This window comes from Balaenoptera musculus, chromosome 14 (genome assembly GCF_009873245.2).
Source record: "Balaenoptera musculus isolate JJ_BM4_2016_0621 chromosome 14, mBalMus1.pri.v3, whole genome shotgun sequence".
NCBI lineage: Eukaryota > Metazoa > Chordata > Mammalia > Artiodactyla > Balaenopteridae > Balaenoptera > Balaenoptera musculus.
This window is the reverse complement of record NC_045798.1, coordinates 43,149,678-43,167,661: the sequence shown is the minus strand read 5'-3', so window position 1 is coordinate 43,167,661 and position 17,984 is coordinate 43,149,678. Positions and strand designations below refer to the sequence as shown.

Genomic DNA, 17,984 nt, shown 5'->3' with positions numbered 1-17,984 from the left:
TCAGCTAAATATGAGCTTACCGTGACCTGAGGCCCATTTAATTTTCTGTTCCGCACATTTCCTCCCTGGCAAGAAAATAAAGGGAAAGAAAGCATTACCCCTAAGTTCTGTTCCATTTCTGTATTTCTTCATTCAGTCCTTCATTTAAAAATGTCCAAAAAATGCTGATTATGAAAGTAAGATATAACAGTGTGCCAAGAGTATGTACTAATTGATTCGATTGAGCAAAATAGTGCTGTTTTTCTCCTTTTTTAAAATAATATTTTTTTTAATTTTGAAAGTAATAAATGTTCAACACCATAAAGCACAAGAGAAAAAAACAAAAACAAAATTTGCCTGTAACATCATCACCCAGTCCTGCCCCCTACTAATATTTTGGTGCATTTAATTTCAATTTTTTTCATGGTACATACACATATTTTTGCAAAAAAATGGCCTTTCCCTATAGAACTGTGACAGAGCCTGCTTTCGCTTTAATGCTATGTTTTAATTTTTAAAAACCAGTAATATCCATAGTTGAGCTACAATGTCTATTTTAAAATACTCTATGATGTTTTAAGTACATTTAAAAATATCCAAGAAATCTAATTTAAAAATTAATCCAGCTATAATAAACACAGCAAAACTCTATCAAAGTGTTCTCTTTTTACAAATTCACTTTGCTTTTGGGAAAAAAAAGCAGAGAAATCTTGGCAAATAGTTGTTCTTTTCATGGTCCCAGCTTGATAATCTAATACAGGAACTTCTTGGATATGTATTTCATTACTGGAGGGGAAAAAGGCACATTGAGGGCACTCACTCCATATCTGGCAAAGATTGTGCATTAAAATAGATAAACAATAGTAACCCCTACTCCTGGCCCAAGGCAAGAAGAGTAACATTTTGCTATTTCAGATTAGGAAGTAATTGCAGATTAATTTAACACAGTTGCTAGTCATTTTGAAACAACTTTGAAGTCTCCTATTTTTGATTTCCGTTTTTTTTTTAATCTGTGAAATTAAGATTTGATCTGAAAAAAATATTAATACAGCTCAAGTGCCATTTCATTTATGAACCTACTGTGATGATCTCATTCTCTACTTCCTTTTATAGGCTTTGTCCAAAGCACGTAACTCACATGTTGTTATGCTCTGTCCTATTTTGTTTTTATTTATCTATATCCCACTATGTAGTACTTTATCAGTGTAAAACGCTGTCTTTCTCACCCATGGGTCTTACCTCCTCAACTGCTTTAAAACTTCTCTATACTTCTCACTGGATCCATAGACATCTTCTCTGTACATCGGGTGTACTGGTGTATTAAATTTCATTTTTCACGTGCAGAAGGAAAGAAACTTCCTTTGTCTTTCTCTATGCCATGCACTATATTGTATGCCTTCACAAACATCTCACCCACTGCCAGCTTTATCTCTCTGTGGGGTGGGAAGATTCATCCTGTCTTATAGATGAGGAAACTAGAGTTGCATAGGTTTGGTAACTTCTCCAAGATGACACAAAGGCTGAACCTGAACTCAAACCAGGTCTTCAGATTTCAAAAACCAGGGCTCTTTCTCCTGTACACTTGAGGTGTTCTGTGTAGGTGATTTTTTTCCCAGCTATATAAAGTTTTGAAAGTTGTCTTACCTTTAAAAGAAGTTTTTCTTTATCATATTTGGGCAGAAAATTTTCTTCAATATACTATATACTTTCCAATCTAAGTTAGTCTGAGGTTTGATCTGGGGATGACTTAATTTTGGATGATTCTTGTATAGGCTAGAAAACCAATGACCACACTTGTTATACGTCTCTGAATTAAGAGTAAGCAGGTTCTACGAGTTTGAAGGGAGTTCCTGTGAATAAAGTGAATGGAAGATTTGATATCAAATTTGGATGTTCAGAAGACTTCTCAGCCTAATTCTCTGCTGACTTCAGAGATTGACAGAAACAGTCTTTTGAAATAATGCTAGGGCTTGGTTGTTTTTTTTTTAAACCTATATGATATTATAAGAAAAGATTTTTTTTTTCTCTCTCTCTCTCCAGGGTCATTCTGCTATTTAAAGTCAGAAGAGACCATAAAGTTTGACACATAGTAGGAGCCCAATCAATACTACTTGAATGAAGAAACAATGAGGGCCCTTACAAAATATGTTGGCTTTATGGTTGAGAGTCTTACTACCCGTTTGAGTAACTATGGTCGGTGAAGGGATGTTTCTCTCTAAAAAACCTTCACTGTGAGTCCAACAGGATTGTGTCAGCTCTAAACTAACCCTCCCAAGGTAACCACAGATTTCCATCCTAGGAATCAGGATCCTGGTCTAAGACACTTTGATTACAGGCTCATGGCCTAAATGGTTGGCCAACTATCAGAAAACAGAATCAATCAGAACACTCCATTCTCCATGCATTCCATATAATTTAGAAGCTACTTGAGTATGCGTGTGAGAGTGTGTGTGATATAAAGACGTGTATTTTAAACCCAGGCTGAAATATGTGGAAAAGTTATGATTTGTGTTGGATTCCTTCGCTGCTCTACTGAATGTTATGAATTATAATATCAAATAATATAGATAAATATTTTACCGTAGACATGCTTTTCTGGAAGTATCCCTAAGAAACCTGTTTCTTTTCCCAGTGATAGAGGTAATATAGTCCTACCAGATAGTGAAACGTGACATGAGACAGGGGCATATATTCTTAACAAATAAAGTCATTAAAACTTTCAGTTTAAACTTTAGCTCATTTGTTCTAGGCGGTGCCCCTGGGGCTCCTGTTTGAACAGCACACAGCAAGGTTAGATTTAGGAGGCAAAGTTTTCATTAGCTTCTTTTGAAAGATGCCTGAAGTCAAATCCCTTGAAGGACTATCCTCCCCCAAAATCATTGCCGCTCTGTTGGATAGGTGAGATAGATGATTAAGCTACAAGGAAGCCGCAGACTGAAAGCAGCTGGGAAATGGAAATTTTAAAGATAAACTGATCAACATGCCTGGAAAATATCTACAGGATAGAAATGAGGGAAAGAAGAATTAGAAATAGAATTTCAGGTGCTGTTTCATGTCAGGGTATTAGAGTCAGATTTGGTGAATCCTACGAGAGGGAATAATAGACGTCTTTTTGGCTTTTAAAAGAAGACTGTATTTCACAGAAATTTAAATGAGTATCTGAACAGGAAAGTGTTTTGATTGGAGGAGTTTCTTCCAAGATTATTTTTGGTTTATTTTCTTTTTAAGTATAATGTAAGAGTCAAGTGAATAGGGGACTTCCCTGGTGGTCCAGTGGTTAAGACTTCGCCTTCCAATGCAGGGGGTACAAGTTCGATCCCTGGTCAGGAAGCTAAGATCCCACATGCCTCCTGGCCAAAAAACCAAAAACATAAAACAGAAGCAATACTGTAACAAACTCAGTAAAGACTTTAAAAATGGTCCACATCAAAAAAAAAAGAGTTAAATGAATAAATCTTAGACATACATACGTATACAACTGTTTAACCTCCGGGATTAAGATTCAGGACTTTTCTAGCTCTCCAGAAGGCTTGTTCTTATCCCCTCCTAGCCAGCTACCCCCCGCCCCCCAGAAAAGGTGGCCAGTGTTCTAAGCTTTGTCATCACAGATTCCTTTTGCTGTCTGTCACCTCGGGGGAAGGGAGTCGTTCGGGATGTGCTTTTACATCTCAGCGCTGGCTCTCTGAGCTCCAGAGATGGGTATGCAGTAGCCCCACTGTGTGGTTACTAATCTCTTTTATTTTCATAAAATCAGTAAAAAAAAAGGGAGAAATACTGTTAGAAGGGGAGAGGGAAATGCATGTGTTGGGTGGGGGGCAGTCGCAGACCATTTGTACTCACTTTAAAATGTCCCTGCTTCTCCCTGAGTGATAAGTTCAAGTTTATCATGATTTGGGCGTCCAGAGATTAAGAAAAATTCAAGCAAGGTTTACTCTGCTGTCCCATATGACAGCCATGAGCCACACTTGGCCTACCTACCTTAAAATTTAAATTGATTAAAATAAATTAAAATTACAAATTTAGTTCCTCAGTCGCCCTAGCGCCACTTCAGGGGCTCAAATAGCCACATGGGGTTCGTGGCCACCCTACTAAATGGTGCAGATATGGAACATTGTTTCCGTTCTTGCAGAAAGTTCTGTTGGACAGCGCTGTTTAGAAAGCTGCCTATGAGCTTCCCTCCTCTTCCTCTTCCCCTTTTCCCTTCATAAGGATGTTACGGTGGGTTTACTTATGTTTTCATTGTAAGTTACCATTTAATTCTGTGGTCCTCAGACCATCGTCTTACAAGCTTCTGTTTCCTGCACTTTCCCTCCATACTTGGGAAGAAAACAAGTGGAAGAATTCTCACAGTGTACTGAAGTTTTAATTTCTAGAATGTACCGTGTGCTCTCCTTCCTGCATCCCACTGTGAGTTGACTTCTCATCCATGAGATCTCAGCTTAGACTGTCTCCAGGGAGCCTTCCACGTCCCACCTCCCAGCCCCCAAGACCGGGTTATGTATCCCTGCAGTTAAGCTACCACAGTAAGCTGCTGGCCTTCCCCTGCCTGTTTCCTGGCTTCTCTCTCCCACTGAACAGGAGCAGCCTGTCCTGTTCGCTGGTGTATGTCCATCCCTGGGGACACTGCCTGGGACTGTGGAGGGAAGAAACAGTGGGCTGCACAAGGAAGGGGCAATAGCCAAGTAACTTAATGTTAGAGTGGGGTTCCTTCCCCCAGCCCACCACCCGGATGAGGAGTTCCAGAAGGGGGATTATCAGAAACACATTTCTGTCTGGCCACCCTTCCGGATACACCTCGGTGCTCTGAGCTGTTTCTCCGGCAGTGATGATGGCACATCCGAGACGCTTGCCCTCTCTCTGGTTAAAGTTCATGGTTTCCGTCTCATCAGAAGTGAGAGGCTAAAAGACATATACAAACTGAGATGGTGCTGGGCGAGCAATTAAAAATGGGCATGTGTAGTTGAAGAATGGTGATAATATGATAGAAAATTCTGCTGCATCTGGCAGCAGGCAGCTGTTCTTGGCATCACAGGCCAAGTCTCGCCGAGCCGCGTGACCTCCTGGGGAGGCGGCTGTATCCAGGAAGGGTAGGAATCAGGATCGGTAGCAGAAATCCCAACTCAGACCAGCTTTAAAGATGAACTTATTTTCCCAAGTATCAGGAAATCAAGAGATTGGAGGCTCAGAGTTGGTTGATCTGGTGTCTCAGCAGTGCCAGGGAGGACCCAGATCAGCCATCCTGGGCATTGGCTTCATCCTTAGGCTGGTAGGGAAGTGGCTTCTGTAGGCTCAGGCATCCCATCCGGGACCTCAGCATCTACAGATAAAAAAGAGAAGGTGTCAGTTCCGGTCACTGGTGAGGGGAAGGAGGGCCAGAGTTGTGTCACTGAAGCATCTGGAGTTGATGTAATAGATCCGAGGGTCTCCTACAAGCGCCAAGACCACCTGGCCCAAATATGCTCCCCCACCCCAGCCTGTGCATTCTTTCAGCCTGCCTCAGTGCAGAAAATACTGAGTGGAAACCCTTAACTCCATTAGTTAATGGCAGTTAATGCTTTAGAAATGATCTAACTAACGGGACAAATACGGAACACAGAAAGCTCCCAGGATGGGAAGAGAGAGCCTCGGAGAAGAGGTAGGAAGGCTCACCAAGGACCAATTATAACACGTCAAGTCTTACTAGAACCAACAAGGACCTACTGTATAGCACAGGGAACTATACTTAATAGTTTGTAATAACCTATAAGGGAAAAGAATCTGAAAAAGTATGTGTGTGTGTATACATATAAATAACTGAATCACTTTGCTGTACACCTGAAACTAGCACAACACTGTAAATCAACTGTACTTCAATTTTTTAAAAAAGTCTTACTAGTCTGCCTGAGCCAAGCCATTAGGAAACTTCCTGCTTGCCCTTAAGGGCTAATTCCCCCATTACCCCTCACCCCCCAGCTGAGGAAACACTGGTTTAATTTTAAATTTAGCAATATCTATACATACACGATTTTCAGCGTACATGGTACATATTCTGAGAAATCTGGAATCCTGCAACCGATCAGTTATGCTTTCACTTTTTCCTCCTTCTCCATAGACCTCACAGAATTAGAGCTGTGCTGAGTGAGGTCACAGTCTAACTACAGTATTAACCCTGCAAAACTGTTCATTTTCGCCCGAGCACCCAGAGGCAGGATATAGAATGTGTCCAACTGAAAAACTATTACAGATGATGCGGTGCTGCGATGGACTGAATTGTAACCGAGACGGGAATGTGTGTGTGTGTGTGTGTGTGTGTGTGTGTGTGTGTCTTTAGCCAAGAAATCATTTTCTAAAAGGAAGTCAGGTAGTACATAGCTCTTAAAAGTCGAGGTTATATGATTGTATTTTTAAAGGAAACATGCATTTTCTGACACCCAAATTTTAAAATGCTACTTTGAATATTTCCCAGCCTTAACTCTTTTATATTTCCTACCAACTGTGTCCTTGGTTTTTAGTTTTTTCCCCTATCCAGTACCTCTTTCACTTTTCTCTCTGTGTTACAAACATCCCTTGTGTTTTTTAATATCTATTTTGCATTGTTAAAAATATACAGGAATGTATAAAGAATAACACAGGGAACATCCACGAACCCATCACCCAATTTAAGAAATAAAACATTAGCTCTTTTTTCTATGACTGTTCCTGAGCTCTGTTTAATTCAGCCTGGAGAAAAGCACCACACAGATGGTCAACATTTTGTGTAAAGGCCCAATCACCACCCCGTTCACAGTAGATGCAGAGTTTCAGAAAGCACGTGCGTTCCCAGTCTTGCCTGGACATGTGGTTAATGCTAACTAGTCTAACAGTTGTGCCCCAGGTAACTCCTAAAGCTGTTTCGGATCATAAAATCTAGGATGTTTTGCAAATTTATATTTCATCATGCTGGGCTTTATGCACAAAAACTAGATGACTTCCCATTTGTAATCTCCATCAAAGGCATTTCTCAAAATCCCTTTGTTATGCCTTATCACTGGCGCTACCACACATTGTTTGCATGTTTGCAAACAATCTCTGGCTAAATTATAAACCTGCGAGTATCCTTGTGGCGTTCGCCTCGCAGAATTCAGACATAAGTGCTATTTTAGCTTATTCCTCAATCGTAGATTCTAAATATTTGACCCCCTTCATTGAGTGCCAGAGACCTGACTTGACTTGTCTGTGGTTTGGGCTCTAATTTAAAAGCAATCAACCATGTCTGAATAGTGTTTGAAATATTTATATTGTATCCATGGAAAGGATGTCATATTTTATTTTCTCAAGAGTACAGTTTCTTTAGCACACTCTCACTGCCGTCACGTGATGCTCCGTTTGCTCCCGTGGTACCTTTGCCTGTGGGGCAGCACATTGTACACGGACATCTGCCTCAGCCCAGCCTTGGGAACTTGATCTCTTCCAGGAGCCCAGCATGCAGAAGAGCGGCTTGCTCGTGGCTCCCAAGCACATACTTAATCACTGGAGGGGACATTCTTTTCAAAGTGTCCCCAGCTCCATAGTCTTATAGGGAGAGAGGCAGGAACCAGATGGGTAGAGTGTGGGTTGATTTTTTTTTTTTTTTTCATCTGTTGACTGAAGAACTTCTGGTGCTTTTTTTTTTTTTTTTTTAAAGAATTTCACTTTTTAAAAAATTTATTTATTTATTTTTTGGCTGTGTCAGGTCTTCGTTTCTGTGCGAGGGCTTTCTCTAGTTGCGGCAAGCGGGGGCCACTCTTCATCGAGGTGCGCGGGCCTCTCACTATCGCGGCCTCTCTTGTTGCGGAGCACAGGCTCCAGACGCGCAGGCTCAGTAGTTGTGGCACATGGGCTTAGTTGCTCCGCGGCATGTGGGATCTTCCCAGAGCAGGGCTCGAACCCATGTCCCCTGCATTGGCAGGCGGATTCTCAGCCACTGTGCCACCAGGGAAGGGAAGCCCCTCTGGTGCCTATTTGCAAGGTTGCTTTGAGTATGTGAGCTGGTGGCTAGACCAGTCATGTCCTCTTCTTCCTGATTTGGAAGATAGAAATTGAAGAAAACATTCTGCAGACCCCAAGTGCCAAAGGTCTGAATTTGTCCCGAGCCTACAGCAATAAGGACGTTTTCCAAGAGAAGGATAAAGCATATGTATTTTATTTAGAGTGGACTGTTTTAAGTGTTATCTTTTCATTTGGAATGAATAGTAGGTTCTCCACATGCCATTAACCAGTTGTTAAATGTGAGAATTCATTAGTAAAATAAGCCATCACAGTGTGTGGGATGATGTGAGATGAACATTAGCTCAGCTCCTTGATTCTGAGCATGGGAAGTTTTCCTTTTCTTTGTTACAGATTTGGGGGGCTTTGTGATATTCATTACAACAAAAGCGAGAGCTTGCTGATCTTCCAGATTTTATTGCCAAACGAATATCAACACTAGTCACTGGCTTCTTCTGTAGGATGTATGGGTTTCCTTTCTCTCCACAAAAGAAGACATGTCTAAACTTGCTTATCTCTCTATAGGACAGTCGGCCCAATATGTCAAGACCTCTGATCACTAGATCTCCTGCATCTCCACTGAACAACCAAGGCATTCCTACTCCAGCACAGCTCACAAAATCCAACGCACCCGTCCACATCGACGTGGGCGGCCACATGTACACCAGCAGCCTGGCCACCCTCACCAAATACCCCGAATCAAGGTAATCCGAAAAGCCGCAAAGTCACGCTCCAAAGTGCATGTATTTGATGATCTAACTGTTTTTCCTTTGACCAGCTTAGCAGTGCAGCCTCGCCAGGGCCAGGGGTAGGACATGAAAGCGTCATGTGGGCCACCTGTTATGGAGGCGGCTCTGGGACATGACCGTAAATCTCCTACGAGTCAGGGTTTGATCCAGAGCTTAGCCGAGTACGTGTGAAAGTGTCACTGAGAATGGAGTTCTGTGATATTTCACTCCTCTGAGAGCTTCACATTTCTCAGCGTAGTAAACAAAGGATGATGATTTCTACCCCTGACCTTTCTTCTGTCCTCTTCTTCTAAAACACACTTTTTTATCAAGTCTTAGAATTTTATAGTTGGCCCAACTTGTGAACTGGAGAAAAAAAAAAATGAGAGACTCTTATCAGTAGGGCAGTATATTTAGAACAGTTGGCAGAAGTCCAGAAAGATAGCCTTGTCTGAAAAAAAAATGAAGGGCAGTGGAAGTTATGAACGCTCAAGGCAGATAAGCAAATAGGAAAAGGGTATGAAGGGGGAGAGTGGTTTATAAATGGGCGTGTACACCACGCTGATGAAAACTCCCCTCCCACACCCCACTCACCCATTTCTTTTTCTTTTTTTAAAATTTTATTTATTTATTTGGTTGGGCTGGGTCTTAGCTGAGGCAGGTGGGCTCCTTAGTTGCGGCAGGTGGGCTCCTTAGTTGCGTCATATGAACTCTTAGTGGCAGCACGCATGTGGGATCTAGTTCCCTGACCAGGGATCGAACCTGGGCCCCCTGCACTGGGAACGTGGAGTCTTAACCGCTACGCCACTAGGGAAGTCCTGCCACCCAACCGTTTCTAAAGGAGTTTCCAAGGAAACAATTTACTTTGTGCCCCAGGACACCCCTCCTGGCTCCACCTAGATCTGGGGGCTGAGGCAGATCCTATTAGGGAATTTATCTTCGGGCCACTCGGCTGGTGGGTAGAGGAAGAGGCATGAGCTCACGTGGGCTGATGTCAGGAGAAAGGGTGTTTCTCTGCTTGTTTCTGCTCAAATGCAATGGAAACACAGCACTTGGCCTTCAGAAAAGCACTCATTGCATTTCTGAGAACCTCCTACAATATGACAGGTATCAGGTAACTTACAGCCCAAGAAGAGAGCACTGACATACAAATCACTGTCATAACTGCACAAAGACTGCTTTTTTGGTTTTTGTTAGTCTCACTTCACTATCTGATATTTTATGAAGGAATGTGAAGGTTGAGAAAAGATGAAATATTTTCCCTCTCAATTTCCAGATTTAATTTCTACAATAGACATGAAATGTTTTTTAAAAAGTAGATGTTATAAATTCAGTTACCCAAAACACCTGTATATTCGGAATTCCCTGGCGGTCCAATGGTTAGGGCTCCATGCTCCCACTGCAGGGGGCATGGGTTCTATCCCTGGTCAGGGAACTAAGATCCTGCAAGCTGTGCAGCATGGCCAAAAAAATAACAATTAAAAAAAAATGTATATTTTAAAATGAAATGATCATATCAGTCAGTTGTTAGTATTACTGAGTCTCCACCCTCCCTAAATGCATTGTTATTGGATGCTACAAAACTGTTACATGATGGTTATATTTCTTAAGAGTATCATTATATAAGGAGGCTCTTTTTTTTAAAAAAAGTCTATTTCCATTCCTTCTAACCTTCTAATACCAACATCGACAATAGAAAATCACTGTGCCTCTTCAGATGAACACTTAATTCTAGGGGGCAAGTCACCAAACAAACATGAGTCAAAAAGCAAGTTTCGACGATAGCAGAATGCACTGGTCTGATCTGGTGGCCTTTTGCTTCAGTCTGATTATTAGACTGTGATACAGGAGGGAAGTTAGTCATTACACTATTTGCATGTGACGTAAATGGTAGGTTTTCTCGTGCTCATTGCAGCTGGGTGGGTCTCTTCCCACTGACTAAGGCCCACCAGGGTTTTGGCTTTTGTGAAGCTCACTGGTGTCACTTGGTGTATTGGCAGTGGTATAAGATAGACAGTGAGGGACTCTGTATATTCAGTTCCTCTCTCTCAAATCATTTGCCGCTTCAATCGTTTCGATGCTTGTCAGTATTAAAGACCTCTGATAGTGTCTCATTTGGAGAACCTTCCTCAGGCCAACTTTCCATGGGTATTTCTAAGAGTCCCCTTTTTGTCCCTTGTTATTTTCCCCCTGAGACGTGCATCACGTTTCATGGATCTCAGTACGGATCCAGCGCTCTCGGTATCTGTACTGTCTCATATGGGAACCACTAGCCACGTGCAGCTTTGAGCACTTGATGTGTGGCTGGTCCAAACTGAAATGTCCTTTAAGTGTAAAATATACACTGGATTCTAAAGACTTAGTGCCCCCCAAATGTGAAATATCTCAAAAATTTGATATTGATTTCATGTTGGAGTGATACTATGATAATATGTTGAGTCGTATAAATAATAATAGAGTTAAATAAAATATATTAAAATTAATTTCACCTGTTTCTTTTTACTCTTTTAATGTGGCTACCAGAAAACACAAAATTACAGACGTGTCTCGCTCTTTATTGCTGTTGGACAGCACGGAACTATATATATGCACAGAGTTTTTAAAAAATCTCATTAAACCTCCCCCTCCCCAAACCTGATACTTACATGCATCATAAATTGAATTTCTCTTTCGCCAACTTAATTAGAAAAGATAAAATTGTTCATCTTTCTTTCTCGATCTTTCTCTATGCTTCACTGTCACCTCTATGCTCCCAGTGTCCTGGGAGCAACATCAAAAATAATATGTGTAGGGGCTTCCCTGGTGGCACAGTGGTTGAGAATCTGCCTGCCAATTCAGGGGACACGGGTTCAAGCCCTGGTCTGGGAAGATCTCACATGCCGCGGAGCAACTAAGCCCGTGAGCCACTATTACTGAGCCTGCACATCTGGAGCCTGTGCTCCGCAACAAGAGAGGCCGCGATAGTGAGAGGCCCGTGCACCGCGATGAAGAGTGGCCCCCGCTTGCCGCAACTAGAGAAAGCCCTCGCACAGAAACGAAGACCCAACACAGCCAAAAATAAATATAAAAAAAAAATAAAATAAAATAATATGTGGTTCTTTAGTCCCAGGTTTGAATGCTGACGCTCCCATTTAATAGTTGTTTGGCCATGGATAGGTCCAATTTCTAACTGCCTGTCTTCTGTCTTGTAAAATAGACACAAATACGTCTTCTTCCAGGGTTATTGGGAGGATTAAATGTGATTATGGAAAGCACGACATGGCCCTGTGCCCAACACGTAGTATTGCCTTTATACTTAATCTTCTGCCAAACCCAGCAATTGTTTCTTTTCAAACTGCCTTCCAAATTCCAAATATATACCATTCCTTCATTTCCTAGACCACAGAAACAGCCTCACTTCTGAATACTTGCCTGGATCCGTAAAGGCTCAAGGGCCTCCTTGCCTGCACCTTCTGGTCCTTTATCTTTAATGTCCGCACCTGTCTCGGAACTGCCGAGCTATTCCAAGATCATCTTTTTTGTTAGGAGATATTTTTAAGCCTATGTCCAAACTTTTGGGAACAAGCCCTACAAGTAATTTCTGTTTCTGTTGCTTACACCTAAAGCAGACGACATTGGTTGGAAGACAATGCTGTGGATGTTGAATGGACCACTGTGTGTTGCTTTGCTTCCTCTTGGATTTGGGAGGGGGTGGAGGGGGTGCTTGGAAAGAAATTAAATGTTCATTTCAAAGCAGCAGTCAGTTTAATGGGACCCGTCCACAACTTTTAGTAGTCAAAGATATAGGGAAGAAATAGTTCTTCATGCTTTTTGCGCAGATGTCAGATGCTCCTTCCAACTTCTGGGAAAATCTTTCACATATATCAACCTTTTGGGGATAAATTGTAGGACATTAGGTTGCGCCTGACCATAGAATTACAAATAATTCCAAGTCGAGTTCTCTAGATCCTGGGTGTCTTGAATACGTCTCACCCTACTGGACCATTCCCTGCCCCCTCTCCCTCTTAGAGCACCCTGGTTCCTCTCTCACCCACACTTTCCTTGGTGTAGCCCAGAGGGGAAAAGGGCTTTTTCCTCGGTTTTCTTTTCTAAGATTTCAGGAGGAGACTTGTAGTGTAAAAGTACTAAGTTGTTTGTAACAAGTGATCCTAAAAGATGTTGTGTCCTTCTATAATTTCAAAGGTCCTGCAAAGGTCCTTAACTCCATTTTGAAATATTGTGGGTGATTTTTTATTCTATTTCTATTTGTTGTCCTCTGGGCTAAAGACTACCTTTAGAACATTGTCCCCAGAAAGTGGTACATTGGACCACGCAGCTAAACATTAGAAGCACCTGCAAATCATCAAAAGGCCATGAGAGGCCACGCCCCAGACCAGTGAACCGAGAATCTCTGCGATTTTCCTAAGAGATCCTGATTTTAACCATATGGCTTTGCATGGTCCCTCCAAGTGAACACAGGCCTCTTACTTAATGAATCTCCCATGCTATATCATAATGGCCATTCCACCAAAGAAAATACATTTTGATCTTCATTTCTTTAATTAGCAAGGTTACCTGGTTCCACTGTCTGTGCACCCACATGCCCTATTTTTCTTTTTTTTTTTTTGGCTTGTAAACCCTGAGGACGGATTCAATATGCAAGTTGACTTTTATATTTTACAACAAGGTTAATTACTTATGTTGTTATTCACTTTCATTATTGGGTGGGTTTTTTTTTATAAATTTATTTATTTCACTTATTTTTTTGGCTGCATTGGGTGTTCGTTGCTGCACGCGGGCTTGCTCTAGTTGCGGCGAGTGGGGGCTACTCTTCGTTGTGGTGCGCGGGCTTCTCATTGAGGTGGCTTCTCTTGCTGCGGAGCATGGACCCTAGGCGAGCGGGCTTCAGTAGTTGCAGCACGCGGGCTCAGTAGTTGTGGCGCATGGGCTTAGTTGCTCCACGGCATGTGGGATCTTCCCGGACCAGGGCTTGAACCCATGTCCCCTGCCTTGGCAGGCGGACTCTTAACCACTGCGCCACCAGGGAAGCCTATTGAGTGGTTTTTTTGCTAACAGGACTGGACATAAAGGCTTCAAATTAACTGAAGTACTGCATACATCCGTGGTGTGGTCTGACTTTACCAACATTTCGTGTGAGATGCCAAACAGTTCTTCGGAGGTGTTTATGAGACAGAGGCTGATCCACACCACCTCAGTGAAAAACACTGTTCCCTTTCAGGGGAGCCTACAAGTCTCCAATTCTGGTTGCTATTTTGAATTGCAGTCACCAAGAAAAACACCCAGTTCAGATCTGCAGTAATTTTACATCAAATAAGTAAAACCAAAAATATATATATATTTTTAAATAGATATACAAAGAAGATAGAACATATTTAACAATTTGTTACCCTGATTTCTAAGTTGTAAATACCTAGACATGTGGGAGGTGGACCTCACTTGTACTCTTGCCCTGAGCCCCCCAAATTTTAAGGACAGACCTGATTATATCTGACTCAGAAATCCAAGGTACCCACTAACATCATTGGTAACAAAAAATCTAGGTATCTAATTTGTCATAAGTAAGTAATATTGGTACCAAATTACATGGCCTCTTTAAAATCTCCTACTGTTGACAGTGAAATATCTTCTTAGCCACACGTGTGTGTGATATTAAAGAAACGTTCTATGCTTTAAAAGAAGACGTAAGTCTTAGTTCAAAGTTAGGTCTGTTTCATCATTTACTGTCACCTCGAACAAAAACAATATTAACAGCAGTTATGTTGATGGTTATTCAGATGTGGACTTTTTAAAACCAAGAAGTGGGCAGATACTGCTGATTAACCACAGCTATTGGGTGGCAGTGAGGCAGGGGTCTTAGCTAAAAGAGCTACTAACCTAGAGGTGAAAGACACAATCTCCTGTTACAATCCCCTGAGCCATCCCATCTGCTTGCTTGACAGAGCTTTTGTATATTTTAAACCAAGTATATGAGTTAACTCCGACATAAGGAGATTATGCTGAATTGGTCTCTCCTAAATAGCAGCAGAGTTACTAAGCACACTGGCGTATGTAGGTAATTGCAAAACTCAAGAGACTCAGCTTTCAACGTTGCAGTCGACACCCATGGCCACCCAAGGGGTGTGTGTATCTGGAGCTTTAGGATGGCGATGCCAGGCATGTGTGCCTTGCCAGTAGAGATCTGGTTTTGGCAGGCTTCACCCCCGATGTGCTGGCCATTCCAGAGTGGTTTACGTGGAGCTGCACTGAAGGAAAAGTGGGGCACTTGCAACGTTAAGGGGCTGGTCCGCTGTCTCAGGACAATTGAATTCTAATGTCTGGATTTCCGGGTAACTGCTGGGCACCAGCCCCGGGGGTTTTCTGTAATCCCGTGTCAGGGCTGGGGGTTCTGTGCTCTGATTTCGACTTCACAGTTCCAGTTCACGCTCTGGTCCCTAGACACACATGGTGCGTCCCACGTTGTCATCACACAGGCTCACGCTTCAGGATCTCAACAAAAATGCCCCCAAATTAATGCATCCTGTTTGTTTGCCAAACAGTTCCCTGAACTTTCTTTCAGAATGATTGCGTGGCACTGAATACAAAGCTTTTTATTATGACCTGCTCTTTAGATCAGCATGATTTATAATTCAATATCTATCTCAAGTTTTTAAAAAAAATCACAGAATAGGCTATTGGGGGTTTTTAGATGAGTGGACATCAACCTGGCCTATATAGTCTCAGCACAAATGGAAAAAGAGAACGTATCCCTGCTGCTGGGAAAACGCCTGTGGAAATGCGTACAATGAGGACAGTCTAATGGTGAGCAGTTCTGACTGGTTGATCTTAAAAAAAAAGAAAATTAGTTTACGGAGGGATGTAAAAGGAGGAAAAGCACTTGGCCAATGAAAAATGGAAAGTTTCTCCAGGATCACAGAGACAAGTTTTCCTCTGCTCTGTTTCTTCTTTTCATCTTATAATAATGCTTTTCCAAAACTGCTCCTCGCTTATATAGGCAAAGAGTAAATAAAACCAGCTTCAAAAAACTTTTTTTTTTTTTCAAAACGATGAAACTGGATTTTCTGTTTAGTGCTGAAAATCCAGCTTCAGTAACAGGCTGCACTGCTGGCAGATTCAGCAAACTTTCTTTGCCACTTGGGCACAACATAGGCCTAGCCTTTAAAGTAATCTAGCTCATCAAGTCTTTTTTTTTTTTTTTTTTTTTTTTTACAATTTAGAACACAAACTGAGTTTCTAATTTTTTTTTTTTTTTTTTTTTTTTTTATGTCTGTGTTGGGTCTTCGTTTCTGTGCGAGGGCTTTCTCTAGTTGCAGCAAGCGGGGGCCACTCTTCATCACGGTGCGTGGGCCTCTCACCATCGCGGCCTCTCCTGTTGCGGAGCACAGGCTCCAGACGCGCAGGCTCAGTAATTGTGGCTCACGGGCCCAGTTGCTCTGCGGCACGTGGGATCTTCCCAGACCAGGGCCCGAACCCGTGTCCCCTGCACTGGCAGGCAGATTCTCAACCACTGCACCACCAGGGAAGCCCATCATCAAGTCTTATCTTAGACAATCATTTAAAGAAAAATGCAGCCATATTACAGGTACTGGCCTGTAGTTTCCCTGTCATGTTCTTTTTTTCATTCTACAGATTTATTCTGTGTTCCTTGTCAACCAGGGCATACACTGGCCAACAAAAGTCCTTGCTCTCTTGTCGTTTACTTGGGGGCAGGAGAGGACAGACAATAAACAAGTAAACAATCAATTAACAATATTTGAGTTGGTAGTAAGTAAAGTAGGAAGAAAAATAAAACAGGATGAATAGCCTTGGGATGTAGTTTGCTTCCTATGTTAAGTCTAAAGATAATTTTATTCTATGGTTTGTTTCTTCAGGATACATCTTTATTAGTTCGTCTACATTTTAAGACAAAATCTAGTTTACATTTTACAGTCGATGTAGAAGCAGATTATTGTTGCTTCAGTATCACAAGTCACACCTTATCGATGATCAATGGCCTCTTCTGAGTTCTGTGATTCACCTCCTGTTATCTGATATGTGGCAAATACATATGTTCACCCTTCATCTCAGCAGGAGGGAAGTACAGGGTGAAGTCTACTGTCTGGGCTACGGGTGTGGAACAGCTCCAGGCCAGACCATCATCTTCAGATCACCTTGCTAGTTATATTAACCATGATTTTTTTTTATATTAACTCAGTTCAAATGTCACTTCTTTATATTTTATTTATTTATTTATTTATTTATTTGGCTGCATTGGGTCTTCGTTGCTGCGAGCAGGGGCTACTCTTATTTGCGGTGCGTGGGCTTCTCATTGCGGTGGCTTCTCTTGTTGTGGAGCACGGGCTCTAGGCCCGCGGGCTTCAGTAGTTGCAGCACACGGGCTCGGTAGTTGTGGCTCGTGGGCTTAGTTGCTCCACGGCATGTGGGATCTTCCCGGACCAGGGATCGAGCCCGGGTCCCCTGCATTGGCAGGTGGATTCTTAGCCACTGTGCCACCAGGGAAGTCCCAGCCATGATATTGTTTCTGGTACATTTTCTGTAATTTTGCAGTTGGTGGTGACTGAAGTTAGATTTGGTGTTGACCAAAGTAGAGAGTTAACAGATGTTAAAATAAATATGGGCAGAAGGCCCTGGGAGGTAAACAGTACCAAGGCCGGCGGATCCCTTAGCCTGATCCTTAGACCAGGAAGAAGGTGAGGGCCGCCTTGCCCCCGCAGATGGTGCTGGTGCCTTTGATGGCAGAGCAGTAACAGTGGTTGGGGAGTAACACTGGGTATTCAGCGTGAAACAGCTCAGGACAGGACTGTAGGTCACGTTCTCGATTCTTATTAACTTCTCACTTGCCGAGAACTCAGCCTCAGCTTAGCTAGAAACCCTCTTCCTGAAAAACTCTTTCTTACTTAGTTCTCATCCCTGTGTTCTTGGTACCTAGTATCGGGCCTGCCACAGGGGACATTCACAAGTTTGCTTGATATATGGATTAATTACTGGGTGAGATACTGTACCCAGAGGCCAGATCCTCAAAACAATGAAGGTCAAATAATTGAATAAAGCTATTCAAAATAGAAAGGTACGTTTAAAGCTGGGCTGGGTTCGTTACCTATATCATTCAGTGTGCCGCCATAAGCTTACAGGTGGGGCTGTTACTGACCCCAGTTAGCAGATAAGAACGAGCAGCTCTACGAGGCTCAGCAACGTGTTCAGCCTTATTCGGCAAATGGGGAAGAGCCAGGATTTTCCAACTCCCACTCTGACACCAGGACCTTGGTTTTTTAATTCTTTTATAGCCATGCTTCTCAA

At 42.3% G+C, this 17,984-nt stretch overlaps 1 protein-coding gene across 6 annotated transcripts in view; it reads left to right on the top strand.

Annotated features, from left to right (window-relative positions):
• KCTD1 (potassium channel tetramerization domain containing 1) overlaps window positions 1–17,984 on the top strand; it is a 181,066-nt gene that overhangs the window by 128,093 nt on the left and 34,989 nt on the right. For 5 of the 6 annotated variants that reach the window (XM_036823132.1, XM_036823130.1, XM_036823134.1 and 2 more), the window contains one exon: window positions 8,488–8,666. In XM_036823132.1, the coding sequence (XP_036679027.1) occupies window positions 8,488–8,666 (179 nt within the window). Of the gene's footprint in view, window positions 1–2,130; window positions 2,256–8,487; window positions 8,667–17,984 lie in introns of those variants that run through there. The other variant, XM_036823135.1, reaches the window with a different exon arrangement.